The sequence below is a fragment of the Glossina fuscipes genome, unplaced genomic scaffold (assembly GCF_014805625.2).
Source record: "Glossina fuscipes isolate IAEA_lab_2018 unplaced genomic scaffold, Yale_Gfus_2 27, whole genome shotgun sequence".
In the NCBI taxonomy this organism is placed as follows: Eukaryota; Metazoa; Arthropoda; class Insecta; order Diptera; family Glossinidae; genus Glossina; species Glossina fuscipes.
Window position 1 is genome coordinate 620,282 of NW_023998422.1, and position 20,358 is coordinate 640,639.

General features: G+C 34.8%; 3 protein-coding genes across 7 annotated transcripts in view; 1 reads left to right on the plus strand and 2 right to left on the minus strand.

The window, feature by feature from the left end:
• The window catches only part of LOC119636075 (protein 4.1 homolog), a 69,572-nt gene that overhangs the window by 6,810 nt on the left and 42,404 nt on the right, over positions 1–20,358 (plus strand). The window lies entirely within an intron of this gene.
• On the minus strand, positions 14,515–16,190 carry LOC119635778. Its single transcript, XM_038030782.1, has one exon. The coding sequence runs from the start codon at positions 14,956–14,958 to the stop codon at positions 14,515–14,517; it is 444 nt and encodes a 147-aa protein (XP_037886710.1). The 5' UTR covers positions 14,959–16,190.
• Positions 18,335–19,501, minus strand: LOC119636076 (protein nutcracker-like). The gene has a single exon (XM_038031175.1). The coding sequence runs from the start codon at positions 19,385–19,387 to the stop codon at positions 18,386–18,388; it is 1,002 nt and encodes a 333-aa protein (XP_037887103.1). The 5' UTR covers positions 19,388–19,501; the 3' UTR covers positions 18,335–18,385.

A 20,358-nucleotide genomic window follows, 5' to 3' on the forward strand; every position in this document is an offset into this window, starting at 1 on the left:
TTTTTTTTTTTTTTTTTTTTTTTTTTTTTTTTTTTTTTTTTTTTTGTAACATTTATGCCACGTGTGCGGTTTTTCTACGTTTACACCTACGTATGTACAATATGAAAAGTGTTTGTGGTAGTGAACGCATACTTCGGTAAATCACTTAATGAATGATCGAAAGGAAGTGATAATAGATAAATTCTTCTTCAGGCCAGTCATAGAGTAACTATTTAAAGTTAATGAAATGAAACCTATTATAAAGTTTGTGTATATGTATGCAACGTCCAGAGGGAATTCAAATAGACTTCCTTTCATAATATGATTGTGAATTGCACAATCATTTTCTGAATCGATTTAGGCATTTTTGTCTGTTTATCCGCCTGCCTGTCTGATGCCCATTTATGTATATTTCTATTCAACCCAGAGCGTCCAAGTTTCGAGCAAACATTTATAAATTTTGGTATGACGGTGAAAAAGTATGAAATTTGACTCGATTCGATATTGAAAAGAAGATATTCGTTAGCAAACGACATTGCAAGTTATTCGATATTAAAAGTCGTTAACTCAATATTGGAAGTTACGTACAATTGAACTTGGTATCAAATAATTCATAATTATGATAGGCGAATCTGTTGAATATAGCATCGGTAATCAAGTGAAATTCATTAAACGGTTAAAAATGCCTATGTGCTTAATGAATTTTGCCTGTGAACCGACAAAAAGCAGAAGGACAAAGAGTCTCATTCCACAAAGAGAAGACAACATAAGTCCCCTATATTACAGATATTACAGAGGTTTTGATCCAAGAATCAATGCTATTGGAAATGGATTGACTCAGATCATGTTTACGACGACTCCTCATATAAATTCTGCTTATGAAAAAAACTTTACCATTTTCAAGAATTGAAAAATATTGATAAACGTGATAAATTGTGCTTGAATGGAAGCAATTTTCCAGTCCCCTGATATGTTACAAAAAATAAGTCTTGAGAAAGCAACAACAAAGTCTAAATTTTAGTATGTTATGTTGAAAATTGGTAGAAAGAACAGTTGTCTGATAAATAAATTTTAGTTCGCTAAGTTCAGACTACATTTCGGGCCCTTCCTTCACGATAAGTAAGCCTTTGTAAAGAAGTAAGTTCCAATTTCCAGTATTTCACGATAAAAGTTGGTAGGGAATAATCAATTGATATATAAATCTATATGACTTAAGCTTAGGCTACATAGATCGACCTTTCAGAACTTCCCTTATATAAGGCTTGTCATAATAATAAATTTTATGAAGAAAATTGGTAATGAGTAGTTGTACGATATATAAATTTACTGTGCGCTCCTCTTTGCATAAGTGTTCCCCATGACAAGCAAGCTTTTCCATAATAATTCTAATCATACCCTACACCACTTGCGCTAAAGGGTATGTTAAGTAGTGTGGACGTATGTAACACCCAGAAGAGCTTACATATTTATACTGGTCGATTCAGAATTATATTCTAAATTGATCTAAGCCCGTCTGTCCGTCTGTCTGTCTGTCCACGCATTTTTGTGTTCAAGCAGCAGGCCGCAATTTTTGAGATATTTTGATGAAATTTGATACACACACGTACTTTGGCCGAAGGACGAACGCCATTGAAAATGGTTCGAATCGGTCATCTCTTTCGACCGAATCCCATATAGCGCCCTATTGAAAAAAAAAATTACAATTGTCAAAATATCTCGACAAAAGTGACTGAGTAGTAATATATTTCGGCATTCTAAATTGGTATGTCAGCTTTGGACTGACTGGGGCAATTTTTGGACTCCATCTCCTATAACGAAAACTAAAGTTCATATGACAAAAGGATATAATTTTCAATGCTTCCAGATGAAAATTATACCACAATAGTAATTTAACATAAAAAAAAGAAAATAACTGTACCAATCTTGGGCCACCTCGGTAAGGATTTGCACGAATGTTGATCCTTTGTAGAGGAGAAAAGTCTAAATTTTAATATGTGGCGATGAAAATTGACCCATAATAATAATTTCACGCAAAGGTAATAATCATGTTAGACAATGTGTTGTAGGGCATTCAATGATCGTCCTTGCCTTGGTACAATGTTGTTACTTGTATAAGATATAAATTATTATCAAATTTGACACATGTTTTCATTGCTTGGTTAAAGCATCTAAAACTGTCTTGCTTCTAAGTATACACACACACACACACACACACACATAACTTACAATGAATAGCAATTTTCTTAAAATGTTGCCAATTCATATAAAGCAGCGTTGACAGCAATTTTATCTTATCTTCTTTATAGTAGAAATACAAGGCATGTATCGATATACAATATGATTCAAATTTATTTTATTGCGGTTCAATGCTATTAATATTCAATGCTTTGCATTATAATTTCTTTCGAAATGTGGCTACACTTGCATATGATACAACGATACAATGGCGACAATATCGAATTTTAAAATATTACGAGTTTGTTTACTCATATTAGTCTTACATCTACTCAAAGATGTCACGATTTCGATTTGCTTTGTAGTGAAATCAATACCCTGCTAAAGTCGGAGTCTTTTTATTCATATTATACTGCAACTAGGCTTTTTGGTTTTGTCATTATGCTTATCACGTCAAGCAATACATTGTAACGTCCCTTTTATATAGTTTTTAATGAAATTGATCGCCACATAAATACCGTGATGATCAGAAAGAAACTGAGAGACAAGGATAGAATATGATCGAAACTTACGAGCTTAAGTAAGCCCGATCGGTAAGTATTATTCTTACTGCTCTTGTATTATGAAAAATTGAAAGATTTTTCAAAACTGGAAGATGTTATTATCAATAATATATTCTCAACAAATCAGATATCGATCTAAAATTTGGTCATTAAAAGTAGTATAACACTCCAAATTCCCAAACAGCCCCCGATCCAAGGAGAGCAATTTTTTTTCTTAGGTAACTATCATCTTTGCAAATTCATGTTCGTAATTCTCGTAGTTAATGATACAGGCCGACGTTTCTTTTGCCACAAATATTCATTCTCTTAATAAGAAGATCGATCTCTCGGAAATCATTTCTGATCACGGTTGCTCACTCGTGGAACCATCTACACAATGAACTACAATCATCTTCCTATTCTACACCCGTGTGCAAAAAAGACTCATCGAACATTACAATGGGAGCCTTGATGTAATTTTATTGTATCCATTGTTGACTTTGGACCTCGACTAGTGGTTCTTAAAACTTCTAGGTACTGAATGTTACCGATTAGAGCTGCTAGCAAAACAATGGTGCTATAAGTGTTATTAGACGGATCCAGAGTTGCTATATATAAAACAAAACGTTAATATGCTTAAGTTTAATATGTTTTTTGACCATAAAGCGCCAATGGTAATAAATAAATAAGAAAAATGTGGATTTTTCGACTAAAGCTTTTTCCTGCAATCATATCAAAGCTACGTGTTGAGGCTCAAGACTAGCCAATCATCAGAAGGGTCTGAGTTGGACAGGCTTTCGAATGGCATGAGTGGATTTTTTTCTGAAACACTCTAACAAGAAAACTGTGCCGCAAACGTTCTAAATCACCCATAATTGGGACGAACGCCTTCAAGCAAACAATGCACAACGTTCAACTAATATTTCTTGTTAATAGTTTGAAGAAATCTTACTACTTTATGCACGATTCAGTTTTTAACCTCAAATCTTGGCAATCCCAAGCATATCCATAACAAAAGGGAGTTAGTCCCCCTCTACTATCACCTTTCAAAAATTTTATTTAAGTTGAAAAAATTTTTCTTAGAAAATTTTCGAAAAGTTTTGTTTTATTTTTGAAGTTCCTTGATGAAGTAGAAGGAAATGGTAAATTAAGTTAGTCTTTGGGTTTGTCTGTAGCCAGTTGTCCCAGGCAGACGCATTAAGGTATACATATTCTTGGACGATGCAAGAAACACAGCCGACTTAGCATGGAATTGTTAACGCTGTAAAAATTGAAATAGACATACGTATGGCACAGATGCTCATCGAGACTATTTAAAACTTCGGTTCAATAATAGGCGTTGCTTCGTCTTACACTGACTTATCAATAACTTACAAGATCCATTGGATTACAAGTTGCTTTGAGTACCTTTTAGGCCACCTGCCAGGTGAGTGTAAAGAAACGTCGATTGACCAACTGGCATCTCATCAATTGAATAGAAATGAATACTAGAAATATCTTATATACTGTTTTGAGATCGGAGACATCAAGGGCATCTATCAAGACAAATGCAGATTTTTTAGTTATTTTTCTCAATTGTTTGAAGGACGGCTTATATGTCCAGTCAAAAATATTCTGCAGAATAGTTGAAGGAAAAAAAGAATTCTTTTCTTTTTTTTGCGATAGAGCAATTGTCACCTGTGGTGACAGTTCCAACTGGTAATGTATGCATTTGCAGTATTTTAACAACATATTAAATTAAACGAGCCTAGCTTTGGGCATTGAGTATACATGCAGCACGGCATATAGTTGTCAGCCTGAATTTCGATTTTATTTTTCATCGAAACGTCGCAAATTTCGATGAAAGGGCATAAATAAAAATGAAAAGATTTCTTCAAATTAAAAATTTCATAAAAACTTTACGAAATTTATTTTCAAAAATTGATCTTAAAAAGAAAATTTTTAGTTTACTCTATAAACTTAAAATGTCGAATAATTCGCCAGGAGTTCGCCACAAAAGCGACCAAAGTGAAAACGAGACATCGCCTGCTGCAAATGAATTAGTTCTGCTCAATAACCCAACGTCGCCAAAGGATAATTCCAATGTTAATCAAAAGCAGCAACAACAACAACAAGAACAAAAACTTGAAATGGACCCGACAGAAATCGCAGATCTCGATTGTCTACTAGTATTGGACACGACAAGTGAATGTGCTCCGTTACATTTGCAATATGTTCTCAGTTCTATCGATTGCCATCAATCGTCGGGGGAACTTTTGTTCTTGCTCGTCTATACGGTGGCTTTAGAATCGGGTTATATCTGCGAAGCTGATTACGATCTTTGTAAAGGTTCCATTTTGCGTTTATCTGCGACCTCTTCGTTTCATTCGAAAAATGCGTTGCGCTTGAGCCGCTTTTACGGTTTCGGAGTGTCGTACGGGTTATGTCATGAAACTACGTTCCATCTTTGATAGCCACCAGGTAGTCACTGAGGAAACATACGTTTTATTAACAGCAATTGTTAGCCGCGATCTGATCATTTTCGTTTTATCACCAGCGAATTGTATGCATGCCGATGGTTTTAGCAGAGTTCTCTCAATATCTCGTTACGTGCTTGATTAGCAATTCTGAGAAAATCCACGATTTCAACGTTTCCGAATTAACGAATAGTTATTCGTACCGATTCGTAACAAGCCGCCGTATTGGATGCAGGCTCACATCTATACTTCGCTTGATGCCGTGCCCGCTGGATTGTATGAATATTTTTTGAAGCACTTGGACAAGAATCAGATGAATATTTTGGCGAACTTCAATCGTAGTCTACACAATATTTTCGTACGCAATGAATGCTTTCAAAAGTCACACCATATACGCGAGACTTGCTGGAAACGAAGTAAAAGTTTTCTCTTTTTTCTGCATTGAGAGCCTTCGGAGAAAACAAGGAAATTTTTAATAGTTTAACAAAATTTAATTATGAAAAAATAAACGACAAATTTTGATTATCCTCATGCCGATTACGTACCTGATCTTTTAAAGTTTTCCTTTTATGGTGTGCGTTTGTTCAGGGAAGGACTGCGGCCGAACGTGATGTACTAATGAAAATGATGAATGAAAAATCCTATTCTTGGCGTAAGTTCTTACCGATATGAAGCGGACGTGCCAGCGAACGAACAATTAGATCACTATAAGGAGAGCCTTGGCCAAGGAACACAGTTAACAACTGTACTCTTTCCCAATTACCCAAAGGCGACTATAACCTTCTTATAGCTATTTTTTAATGGCCGTCTTCTCGAGATATGTTCCTTTGGCGCATTTAATGCCTGTAGAGCAACGTAGAGATACTTCTTGCCTTTTAAACCCATAATATCCATGTTAAGGTTATTTGAGTTAGAGTACTTGTACTAGTTCTTATTTCTAGTTCTTATTTGTGCAGAGAAAATCAAATGGTAGGGTTGTTCACCAGCTATGTTCTCTTGTTAAAATTTTTTGTTTATCATCCGCGTATTTATAGGAGAATTTCATTTATTTGACTTTCTCAAATCAACAAACAAATAAATTGTTGGGTGCACAAGTCATAACTGAAAATGAAATAAAATGTGATGTCACAGTAATCAAGAATATATTTTTAATATATATATTTTTAAGATTATTTGGATTAGTGTATTATTTGTTCATTTTTGTGAAGCCAAAGGATTATATAACATTTGCACGAGCCTCGCAATCATTTTGATGTCTGGCGATCTGACGAGATTTCTTAGATTTAGTGCAAACAAACAAATGTAATAAGCCGGCGGTGGTGTATGAAAAATGGTGTATAAAAAATTTCCGGGCACATGAATCCCTTTCTATATAATGTGTTGCTTCCAAATCTTTCCCGTTTGGTATTGAAATCTTGCTTAAGATTTTCTTTTCGAGTGTCCTCGAGTTGTTTACATCGTACTACAGACAAGACAAGGCATACTACAATCTACGATACTACTGAGAGCGATTCGATAGCATTAACCATTTATGTTAAGAAATTAACTGTTTTGGATAACGATTTGTTGTTGATTATACATCGCACTGCTGAAGTGTACATTTTCCTGCTGTTTTCGTAAAGCATTAAACGCGCGAGTCTGTCTTCGAGATATGTAGCAAACGGGTGCCATAAAATCATTGTGGAGAGAGAGAGCAAGAGGGGGAACGTTTGAAATGCGAGAGGTGTTCCGTGATCTTGGGAATAATAAATTAATTACCTACTTTCCTCGAGACACAATTATTTAAAATAGAAAGCGGACACAACTACAACAATTTCCATCTTTTTCGTTCGATTCATTTTACAATTGCTTGAAAATAATATTTCAAAAGGAAATAAGCAAAGTATTTGCGACAAATTTACAAAAATTTTTTTATTAAATCAAAGTCCAACTTTTTTTTTTTTTTGTCAAAAATTGGAGTTTCAGTCAAACACTCGCGTTTCACACAAAAATCAAAATTTCTACAGGATCCTACGCAATTCGCTAGCCATCAATTTGGAATTTTTCACATCAACATAATAAGCCGAAATGGTATTGTTCGGTGCTTTCCGTCGGGAAATTTGGGCAATTACCAATTTTTTCACATGAAGTCTATTTCAATAGCGTCATATGGGCAATGGTGGGAATTTCCGATTGGCTTCGTCTTTCGGCCAGAAGATATCATAGTATATAATTTCGTTGAATATTAAAAAAGTGGAACGTCAGACGGGCTAACGGATAAACTTAAACCAATCTTGAAGATTATTGCGAATCGATTGGTATAATGAAAGATGGGTGAATCTGAGGTCTGAATTTGGACGTTGCATAAGTCCGGACAATGCTTTATGCATCCTGTACGACTAGTGGTTATTAGGTATAAACATAACAACAAGTTTTTGGTCGCTTATGACCAGAGATATTTTGAAATTATTTCTAAAATATGAGCGCACACTCATTGCCGAAACCAACTGACAATTGACAATAAACATACAGACATTTCCGCGAATGAGAACGAGGTGAGTAGCTCACTCAAATAAATAAAATAATGAACACAGAATCTTAATAGCAAAACAAGAATGAACATATAGTCGAGCAAGGCCGACCTAAAAATGCCCTACACCTCATTGTCTAATACAATCCTTAGTTTTATTATAGAACATCAAAATTATATTTTCTTTACATATATAGACATATTTTTCATGTGCATAGTTCTGGGGAGGTGGGTCCAAGACACAACCTAACGTAGTGCATGTTTAATCGTTACATAGGACAGGATCCTAAAATAGGCGCAGGCGGGCCAAACTTTGTAGATCTTATTTTTGTATGCAATTACGGTAACACTATGAGTCCATTCTTATCATAACGTGTTAAAACTTACACTTCTCTGCTCTAGAAAAGATCAATTTTCTGGAAAATCGTGATTAGGGTAGGATCCAAAAAGTAGGCTGAAATGGTCCAAATTTCGCACAGTTCATTTTTTTATATTAAATTACTGTTATGATATAATTTTCATCGCGAAACATTGAAACTTATCCCTTCACTATATGAGAGATGGTACCAAAATTTCCCTAGCCGGTCCAAAGTTTTCATACCAATTTACAATGCCGAAATACTACTATTAGGCACTTTTGCCGAGAAATTTTGAAAATTAAATAATTATTCGATACGACGACTTTTCAGAATGCGACGTTATACGGCGAGTAGTCGAAAAAGTGGGCCGATTCGAAACATTTTTAATAGCTTTCGACTCTGGGTCAAAACACCTCACTGTACCAAATTTCTTCAAAATATCTCAAAAATGGAACACAAATTTACATGGACAGGCATCAGACGGACAGACAGGCTTAAATCAATTTAGATAATGATTCTGTATCGATCGGTATAATAAAAGGTGGATCGATCCTAAGCCCTAGTGCATGTTACATACGACCTCACTAAGTTAATACACCCACCGCACCACAAATGGTGTAGGGTATAAAAAGAGAGATAAAAGCGAATGCAAACTATTGTGTTTCGCTATGGCCTATAAACATAGAAATACCGTCGTGCGAATTTATGTAAACAAGTGCTTTTTGCTTTCATCTGCAAAATGTTTTGCTTTCAACTAAAAAATGTTTACATGCAAATGTATTTTTTTTTTTTATTTTTTAAATTTGGTCTTTATCATTTATTACTTATTCATCGATTCGTATTCGTACGTTGAAAACATTGTCAAGTGTGACGATGAGTACGCGAAAACGAGGCAATATTAATGGAAACAGTTAACTGTACAAAAGAGCTTATCTTTAATCTTAAGTGACTTGAATACTCGGTATCAATGGTTGAGAGCCGCTTAGAAAGTGTGCGCGTCAAACCACAACAACGTATTACATATGGTAAGAACATGTCGAACAAATGTTTTCGATCTTAGAAATAAAAGGTTTCAGGTTTGTAAACAGATGGAAGACCATAAAGCCACACAAATAGTCATTCTACAGCGAAACCAGGAGGCAGGGTGTCTTATATTAATTGCACCGCAAACATTCTAACTCGATTACATGGTACACTAATGTTCTACATAAGCTTATCTCTAAAGTTTTGTAAGCTCATTGCTCCTTACACTGCGCTTATTGATTAAGACAAAAGAAAAAGGAAGGGATTTATGCTTTGAAGCGAATCTATACATATATATATATATATATATATCTAAGACATCATGTGTTGATTTATTTTCTATTATGACTTGTTCGTGCAATGATTTATTTGTTTGCCTGTCTCTCACAAAAATCAAACCTTCCCACTTACATGTTTGTCCGGAAATTTTAACAAGGGAACATAAACATGGTGCCTTTGGTTTTCGCTGCACAAATAAGAACGAGTACTAGTACACCCACTCAAATAACCTTAACATGGAAAGTATGGGTTTAAAAGGCAAGAAGCATCTCTACTTTGTTCTACAAGCATTAAATGCGCCAAAGGAACATATCTCGAGAAGAAGGCAATTAAAAGATAGCTATAAGAAAGTTATAAGTAAGTAGTTGGATAATTCTCCGATAGCCACAGTTTCGAATTGCTATGAAGGAAAGAGTACAGTTGTCAACTGTGTTCCTTGGCCAAGGCTCTGCTTATAGTGATCTAAGGGTTCGTCCGCCGGTAAGTCCGCTTCATATCGGTAAAAACTTACGCCAAGAATAGAATTTTTCATTCATAATACACTCTTAGCATTTAATGTTAGACCGTAGACGGTCTCCGAACAAGCGCATACTATATTCCGAAAATTCCACGTTAGGCCATAGTTTTTCCCATAGTTAGTCCCTTCTTGATCAAGTGCATACTAGAAAAGAAAAACTTTCAAAAATCTGGTACGTAGTCGTTGACGTTTATTTTTTCTACGTCCGTCCAAAAACACTCAATACAAAAGAAGAAAAGAAAGAAAGTCGGCTATGAATCGTAGATCGATCGTGAGCATGTGTACCTTAAAGAAATCGCCGAGGAATGTTACAAGCAAACGTACAGTCGTAGTTCGTAAGCGAAAATTTCGAAAAATTTTCTAAAAATATTCGTAAGTACTTCTGAAAAAATTGCATAAACTATTCAAAAGGATGGAAACTAATAGATCCGTAAAGGAAAACGGTATGAAATCATAAGACGTTTTGCTCGATTTTATTGAGAGAACAACAAACTGAACCCTCAAATGTTTCGTTTTTTATTTTTAATTCTTAGAGTTGATTAGAATCGCAGTCCATTCTCCTGCCAAAAGTGATTAAAGACTCATTTGCGTATAGATTTTTTCTCTCTCCGGGGAAGGGGCAATAAAATTCAAATTTGGTTTACTATAAAGACGATTATTAGAAAAGGGGTCGTCCTAGGCTGCGTGTAGTCCAATTTCTATTTTTTAATGTTAAAAGCTTCCCTTTCATAAAACAGAAAAGATGGGGAGATAGCAACCGATAGTTGATAGCAACATAAGGCGAGATTACGTGTAGCTGCATGTGTGAAACTTCAGGAACCTAAGCACCTTTTAGGCACTATAAGCAATTAGTGGAAATAAATTTCGGCTTGTACATCTTATTTCATGGATGCTTAAGTATGGCTACTTTCATATATTATGCAGAAGATCTAAAATGACGTAATATTTGACAGGTTATGAATGCAATTCGGGAAGTTTTTCGGCATTGTAAACTGCGGTGTACAAGTAGATGAAGCGATGACCTCCCCGAACAAATAAGTGCAGATACTGTGTGTAGTGTAATATGAAAAAAGGCTTACTTGAAAGTGAGGCATTGAATGTTTAGATATTTAGATATCATGTAATTGAAGTAAAGTTCAAAAGACTTTACGAAAATTGGAAATAAATGAGTAAATGGTATATATATATATATATATATATTGTGATGATTCATTTCCTTGATTTTCAGACGATATGGAAGAGAAATGATTGTGATGAGAGTGAGACGAGACACATTAGTTTGGACCAATTATGCTGTCCATCAAAAGATTGCAAATGAGATACAATAAACAATCATAGCCTGCCTTAACAAGTGTTCGTTAAAACCGTTCAAGTGTATAAAAAATAATTTTCAACTTTGTTTTTCTTTCTTTTTCAATTAATGAAAGAAAATTTAAACGCTATGTTGTAAAAGAGTTTCTTAAACTATTTCCTGCAATTATCAGTAATTTCAGCAGCCAACGTGCAGAGCCAGTGTATTGAATGAAGTGAAGATTAATAAAATGATCGAAACCAGTTTTCTTATTCCTCTTATTGGATATAAGAAGAAAAAACAAGCAATTTTTCCAATGTTTCAATGCAATGCAATGCAATGTGCATGGAAAGCAAAACCAAGGAAAACTTGTTGAATCGTTTGTCGCTTTTTAACTCGAGATTATGGAGATACAAAATTGATGTGACTAAAATGAAATTTCTTTCAATTGCGAAAGCAAAAAACAGTAGTGAGCTAATAAACGGCAAACTTAGTCATATATATACATAGTACGTACAAACACACAACATACATGCGCACATGCAGGTACTGTTATAATCAAGCCTTATTGATTAGAGAGCAATTTTATACTTGTTCAAATATATATATATATATATATATATGCACTCGCAACGACTAACTGGAACGGAACTCTAACGCTTGCAACACGTTATCTATCACACAACGCATAAATATAGTTGTAATTGTTGTTATTTTTCAATGAACGCAACGTTAGCAGCGCACGCAACACTGGCAAATGCGTGTGCAGAAATTTTCTCACGTTTTTCTATAAACCTGAAACAAAATTTTGCCCGGTTTGGGAAGAAAGTCTATTAATAGAAAAATATTATAGTTTGCCAAAAACAGGTTGAGGAATAGCCTTCGTGACCACAAGATGTCATTTCGAAACGTGTAAAATACAAATTTTTGAATCTATCCATAAATCTTCTAGAAGAAGAGTATACCCAATTAAAATGCTTTAATAGATTTCTATAGGATTCCAAATACCGTTCATTCTATTGCTGTCTCACGAAAACTTATTTAGAGAGATACACTTCTCGCTGACAAGTTAGTCTCTTTTAATGTTGTGCTCATTTTAATTTCTGCAATATCTATACAGCCATTACCATATGAATGCATATGAGGCACAATTGTGGAGACCTGCGGTTAAAATTAGGTTCATTTAATTTTTTTATTTAATTACCATCGCGAGGAAATTTTCATCACAAAAAAGTTAACAATTCGGTTTTTTTTGGCATGTAAGGGTTTACGCGCCATGCAAATCCTTATATGCGACAGTATTCGAAATATAGACCTACATGGTCTAAATTCGATAGGATAGATTTCTTGGTCAATTTACTATTGCGAGCCAATTTTCACTATGAAATAGAGAAAATTCGATCTTTTTACCATATAAAGCTTTAGTTTCCGAAGGAACGGTTTTATGAGAGCGAGTCGAAAAAGTAGACCTACAGGCTCCAAAATCGATATGGAAGATTTCTTTGACAATTTACTATTACAAGTCAATTTTCATCAGAAAACCATGGAAATGCGACCTTTTTACCATACAAAGCTTTAGTTTCTGCAAAAACGGTTATATGAAAGGGGGGTCCAAAAAATTGCCCTGACCTGTCCAAAGTTTTCGCACAAATTTAGAATGCCGAGAAATTTTGAAAATGTTAATTTTTTTCTATATAACGACTTTTCAGAATGAATCGCTATAAGGGGTCGAAGTAGTCGAAAAAGTGAACCGATCCGAACTATTGTGAATAGCATTCATCCTTTGTCCAACCAACGTCACTGTACCAAGCTTGATTAAAAAATCGTAAAAATTTTTGTGACCTATAGCTTGAGCACATTCGCATATGGGCGGATAGACAGACAGACAGGCTTAGATCAATTCAGATTATAATACTGAATCGAACGCTAGATTGAGCACATTTGCATATGGGCGGATAGACAGACAGACAGGCTTAGATCAATTCAGATTATGATTCTGAATCGTACGGTATGATGAAAGGTGGAACTATCTTAAGCCCGTCTGCATGTTATACACAACCGTAATTTTGTAATCATAGCACAACTTTTCAACTTTCTTGTGTTCATCTGATTGAAGTAAGTCTATCAGAGTCATATTTTAGGTTCATTTGCAAAATTCATAGAGATATACAGAGTAATTTTTTACAACTATAGATGTTTGTGTATAACAAACGGAATAAATAAAGAAAATAAAAAAAATCCATGGTTGAAAAGGGGGACTACGTACACGTATAAAACGGACTTCACGTGTAACAAGTTTGATTAATTTACTTAGCACTAGCACCTGAAACGGATCTAGTCATATAATTAGTAATGACGAGTCAAGTCATCTCACCTATGCGATAAGACAATGACTGGAGAATGTTGTTTAAAACTATTAGATAGATCGGATCAACTACAGATGGAATGCCAGACAGTGCTAACATACTTTATTGCTTGATATTCGTTGTGCATGTGATGTAAAATCAATTTACTTATCTATCATCAAAAAATTCTTTTTTTCTAATATCTTGGTTCTGTCTTTATTACTTACCGCGATAAGTTGCGTATTGTAACGCGGGATATGTACGAGATAATGATTTTTGAATGATTCAGAATTACGCCCCCTTTTCTGATAGTTTATAGAGTATTTAAGCCAATTAAAAAGCGGGAAAAGAACAAAGCGTTAACTCCCGCCAAATATCTAATCGAAGACAGTTTCAGGTGAAAATATTTTCTCTATTTTAGTAATAGCAAGACTTAATGCAGACAATTACGGCAGTCAGCGGTAATGCGTAATGTTCGAACATATTATTAAAAAAATGACTTCCTTTACAAGTTAATTTTCATTACAGTTATGCTATCTATTTTCTCTACAAAATTCAAATTTAATGCAAGCCCGACGCGCAATCTTTAATGAAAGTGTAACGCTTCGGTGACGACGCGTTCATATTATCATTATTATGGACCTTACAATAAAGCAGGTAATCACATATGTAAATTCGCAGAGGCATGGTTATACTACCCCTGTATGTTTAAATGTAAAGATATTACACATTAAACCGCAAAAACCTCTTTCAAAAAAAAAATTTCCATTTTTCATACCTACGCTTTGAGTGGTGTATAAATGTGTGTAGAAAAATAAAAATAAAATTATATTTACTCACAAATAAATCCGGATACTGAAAATCGATCGAAGGCAAAGGCGAAATGAAAGCGGAAACGTTGAAATGGTGGATTTTCTCGGAATTGCGAATCAAGCACATAACGAGATGTTGAGAGCGCTCTGCTAAAACTACCGGCATGCATACAATTTGCTGGCGATAAGACGAGAACCATTAGGTCGCGGCTAACAATTGCTGTTAATCAAGCGCATGTTTCCTTAGTGACTACCTGCTGGCTATCAAAGATGAAGCGTAGTTTCATGACATAACGCATACGACACATCGAACCCGTAAATGTACATTTTAAGCGGCTCAAGCGCAACACATTCTTCAAATAAAGCGAAGAGATGGCAGATGAAGGCAAGGTGGAACCTTTACAAAGATCGTAATCAGCTTCGCACATGTACCCCGATTCTAAGGCCACCGTATAGACGAGCAAGAAAAAAAGATCCGCCGACAACTGATGGCAATCGGTAGACCTGAGTACATATTGCAAATGTAGCGGAGCACATTCACTTGTCGTGTCCGATACTAGCAGACACTCGAGATTTGCGATTTTCGGTAGAGGCTTTTCAAGTTTTTGTTTCTGTTGTTGTTGCTGTTTCTGATCGTTGACAACGACGCAATATTGAACGCCACCAAACATGTGCTGTCACGTTTTCATTCTTACGAGCTCCTGGAGAATTACCCGGCATTTAAAATTTTTTAATCTTTTCGTAAAAATTTTCCAAATTCTTAACACTTGTATAAAAAAAGAAAGTAAAAGATTTGACATAAACTACACTGAATACCTTATCATTGCCTACTAATGTTGCCACGACAGCTGATTTCGCCTTTACGTGAAATATTGGTGTCTATAAGTAAAATCATCGCAAATTAAATTTATATTACAAACTAAATTTAATTTAAATTTTTAAAGTTAGTGCGGATGTATGAGGGCTTAAGATAGAGCCACCTTTTGTTTGACCGATCGTTTCAGAAACATAATCTGACTTAATCTAAGCTTGTCTGTCCGTACGTTCATTTAAGTTTGTGTTCAAGCTAGAAAATTTGGTACAGTGACGCGTTTTGACCAAAGGGCGAACGCTGTTCGGATTGGTTCGCTTCTTCGACCACTTCCCATAAAACGTTCTATTCTGGGAAGTCTTTATGCGGAAAAAATTGCAATTTTCAATATTTCTTGACAAAAGTGGTTACGGAATAACATTACGGCAATCTAAATTGGCGTAAAAATATTGGACCGGCTCGGGCAATTTTTTAAACCGCCCCTCTTATAACGAAAACTGAAGTTCATATGACAAGAAAGTATGAGTTTCATTGCTTTATGATGTAAATCATGTCATAAAAGCAATTTGCGATAGAAAAAGTGAACTGCAACAAACTTGGACCATATCGGCCAATTTTTTTAATTCTATCCTATATATTTTCATTAAAATTTTTGGTTTTTTAGGACAGAAAAGTCTTATATTATGATGAAAATTGATCCGTGATAAAAAATTAACTATGTTGAACACGAATCTCAATTTTTGAAGCTCGTGGACACATCCATTCTTACGAAAAGTAAGTCTTTATTTTCAAGGATTGTAGTTTTTAATATACAGTAAGTTCATATAAAAACAGGGTGTAATTATCCTGTTCTATGGCAAATATAAGCTTGTGTTAGACAATGTGGTGTAGGGTATTTAATAGTCAGCCTAGCCTGACGATAATGTTTTATTTGTAAAGATGAAGAATAATTTCTCCTGCTGTTGTAGTCCCTAGACTTTCTATTCTTTCTTTTAGAGGTCCTTTCAAGAGATGAGACTTTTTAGATGCGATTTTCATATGTTTTGCGTGGTTGGCTTTTCCGTGGGCAACGCTTCGAATGACTAATATTAAATAATTTTTTAACAATAAAAACTTTTAAATTTTTTTCCGCCTAGGCATTTTCAAAAAAAGCTCTCTGCGCAAATGTAATTGACTTACAAACCTCCAAAATAGCATTTCACTCATGACATTCCTAAGAAATCCTCGAGGAAGAATAAACTGACTTTGTTTCACGATTACTTCCTTGAAGATTATGCGATTGTTTCTACATTTAATTGTATAATCATTGTTTGCCAAAACCAATCAACTGGTGAACTTGAAAAATTAATAGTCACTCTTGTTTCTTGATGTCAGTCCATCCCATGCAATAATAAAACAAAAACTTAGAAAGCTTATAATCAAGATAACTACTTAACCTTTACTGTAATTTTGCGCTGAATTAAGTTCAAAGAGAAAGTTTCATAAAAAATTTAATATTTTTCTCTACATTTTACAATCAGCTCTATAAACAATAATTAACATAAATGAAAATTTCTTAATATTTTTCATTAGTTTTCCTGCCTTTTAGGCAAAGTTCCGCCAAAAATATATTCACTACACTCGTTATTGTTCATATTGTTAAAAGTTGACAAAGTGCAGTTGTTGGCCGACCGAGTGTGTGCGTGTCTGCCTCATAGGCATAAGCATGAGCTGTGATTTTTTTTAATATTTAGCTTGAGCACATTTTTGCATGGAGCAACATCAGACGAACAGACAAGCTTAGATCAATTCATATTATGATCCGAATCGACCGGGGTAGTACACCTTACATACATCCGCACTAACTTAATATAACCTACACGACTTGTGGTGCATGTACTTGGGGTGCAGGGTATAAAAACTCAAAGGAAGCTTTGTAATCATAGCACAACTTCTCAATTTCTTTTATTCATCTAATTGAAAAAAAACTATCAGAGTCATATTTTAGCTTCATTTTTACGATTCATAGAGATAAACAGAGTATTTTTTTTTATAAAAGTTTGGGTACAGCAACCGGAATAAATACAAAAAAAAATTCGCGGTTGAAAAGGGACTACGTAAATATATAAAATGAGGGACTACGTACATGTATGGCAGCCCGATGTAATGCCAAATATTCGAGTATATTATTGATTCTTTAAATCTCGGTTAACATTTTCAGTGTTAACGGAAAGTTGTCAAAATGACTGTGCGGAGTTGCTTAATATAACGCCTTTGTTAACATCCATCGGCCATGGAAGAGCAACATTTTCTTCTTTTGTGGAAGCAACATTCCACTCATAGACTCATTTAAGACTCAAGGAAGTGCACATACTCTAAATTCGAGCAGAATTCTTAGATAGGTTAGGTTCGTCCATCCATCTATCGGTGGAGAGCGCTTAGGTTCACAAAAGTTGAGACAGAGCATCCAGATTTACCCTCAGAGCTTAACGACACAAATTAATTTTGAAAGTGATCGTGTTGCCAAATCTAGCCAAATACTATACCCTACAAAGCCTAAGGAATATTAAATTAAAAGTCATACGAAATATTTGCAAATATTTCAGATGACATAACGACTTACAAAGATATTGAAAAAAAAAAAATTCCCAAGATCGAATTAAAAAGACAAAAATGTCTAATGGCCACGCCTACAACGCACAAAAAGTTTCGATTGCTCATGGATTTTATTGAGGTGTTGCGTATCAATCTTTTGCTAGAAAGTGAATACGATTTTCTCGTTCACGTTTTTTAATTTTCGCTACAAATTCTATCTATTGATCGTTTAATGGGAAGATGAGATCAGTCTTTTCTTTCTAAATTTCAATTTTTAATTTTCATTAAAGAGATGGAAAAAAATGACTTCCTTTGCCGGTTAATTTTCATTACAGTTATGCTATAATTTTTTTCCACAAAATTCAAATTTAATACAAACCCGACGCGCAATCTTTGAGGAAAGTGTAACGCTTTGGTGACGACGCGTTCATTTTATTACTATGGACCTTACAATAAGCAATCACATATGTGGCATTGTTGTATTACCCCTGTGAAGCTATTACACATTAAACCGCAAAAACCTCTTTCAAAAAAAAAAAAAAAAAAAAAATTTACATTTTCCATACCTACGCTTGAGGGGGGTGTGTTTATAAATGTGTGTATAAAAATAAAAATAAAATGATATTTATTCACAAATAAATCCGGATACTGAAAAAATTTATATAAACTATTCAAAATTTTGCTGTTATCTCTGTACGCTCGTCCGAGGACATTCAATGCAGATAATAGAGTACGCTATTACTCCGGCTCAAGCGATCCCGGCACGGCCGGTCTGAGTTTTGGAAATACTTATTTCGTATAACGATATTGTGTAGGCTGCGATTTACGTTCGCCAAAATATTCATTTGATTCTTGTCCAAGTGCTTCAAAAAATATTCATACAATTCAGCGGGCAGGGCATCAAGCGAAGGATAGACGTGAACCTGCATCCAATATAGCTGCTTATTACGCATCGGTACAAATAATTCATCACGCAGAATATTCGTTAATTCGGCCATTCTACGGAAACGTTGAAATGGTGGACTTTCTTTGCTTTGCGTATTAAGCACGTAACGAGGTATTGAGAGAACGCTGCTAAAACCGTCGGCATACATACAATTCGCTGGTGATAAGGCGAGAATCATTAGGTCGCCGGTAACAATGGCCGTCAATAAAGCATACATTTGCTCAGCAACTACTTGCCGGCTATCACTGATGAAACATAGTTTCATGACATAACGTGTTCGATCCGACGATGTCGTAAAACTAGGTTTCAAGCGACTCAAGCGTAACACATTCTTCGAATGAAACGAGGAGATTGAAGGCAAAGGCGAAATAAAAGCTTTAGAAAAATCGCAATTAGCTTCGCACATGTAACCCGATTCTAAGGCCACCGTATAGACGAGCAAGAACAAAAGTTCCCCCGACGATTGATAGAAATCGATAGAACTAAGTACATATTGCAAATGTAACGGAGCACATTCACTTGTCGTGTCCGATACTAGCAGACACTCGAGATTTGCGATTTCCGGTAGCGGCTTTTCTAGTTTTTGTTTCTGTTGTTGTTGCTGTTTCTGATTAACTTTAGTTTTATCCGATGACGACGACGGAATATTGAACGCCACCAAATTATTTCCAACATGTACTGTCTCGTCTTCATTCTTACGAGGTCCTGGAGAATTACTCGGCATTTTAAATTTGCGGACGAAGTTACAAATTTTTCTTCTAAAATCCATTTTTGAAAATAATTTTTGCAAAGTTTGATATTTTCACTCAAGCTTTTCTAGGAAAACCTTGATTTAATCTTTTTGTAAAAATTTTCCAAATTGTTAACACATATCAAAAAAGAAAGCAAAAGATTTGACGTTAACTATATTAAATACCTTTTCATTGCCTACTAGAGTTGCCACTATAGTTGGTTGGGTTCGCCTTTAGGTGAAATATTGACAAATATAAAGAGGACCATTGCAAACTAAATTTAATTTAAATTTTTAAAGTTAGTGCGGACGTATGTAACATGCAGAAGGGTTTAAGATCGACCCACCTTTCATTATACCGTTCGATTCAGAATCATAATCTAAGTTGATCTAAGCCTGTCTGTCCGTCCATCCAAGTAAATATGTGTTCAAGCTACAGGTAGCAAGTTTCGAGATATTTTAATGGAATTTGGTACAGTGACGCGTTTTGACCAAAGGACGAACGCTGTTCGGATTGGGCCACTTCTTCGCCCACTTCCCATACAAAGTCCTATTCTGGAGAGTCGTTATATGGAAAAAATTGCAATTTTCAAAATTGACGAAAACTGAAGTTCATATGACAAGAAAGTGTGATTTTCATTGTTTTCTGGGGTAAATCATGTCATAAAAACAATTTGCGATAGAAAAAGTGAACTGCAACAAACTTGGACCATATCGGCCAATTTTTTTAATTCTATCCTATATATTTTCATTAAAATTTTTGGTTTTTTAGGGCAGAAAAGTCTTATATTATGATGAAAATTGATCCGTGATAAAAAATTAACTATGCTGAACACGAATCTCAATTTTTGAAGCTCGTGGACACATCCATTCTTACGAAAAGTAAGCCTTTATTTTCAAGGATTGCAGTTTTTAATATACAGTAAGTTCATATAAAAACAGGGTGTAATTATCCTGTTCTATGGCAAATATAAGCTTGTGTTAGACAATGTGGTGTAGGGTATTTAATA

Coding starts and splice junctions, on each gene's coding strand:
- LOC119636076 (XM_038031175.1), bottom strand. CDS start 19,387: ATGGATTTTAGAAGAAAAATTTGTAACTTCGTCCGCAAATTTAAAATG.
- LOC119635778 (XM_038030782.1), bottom strand. CDS start 14,958: ATGTTTGGTGGCGTTCAATATTGCGTCGTTGTCAACGATCAGAAACAG.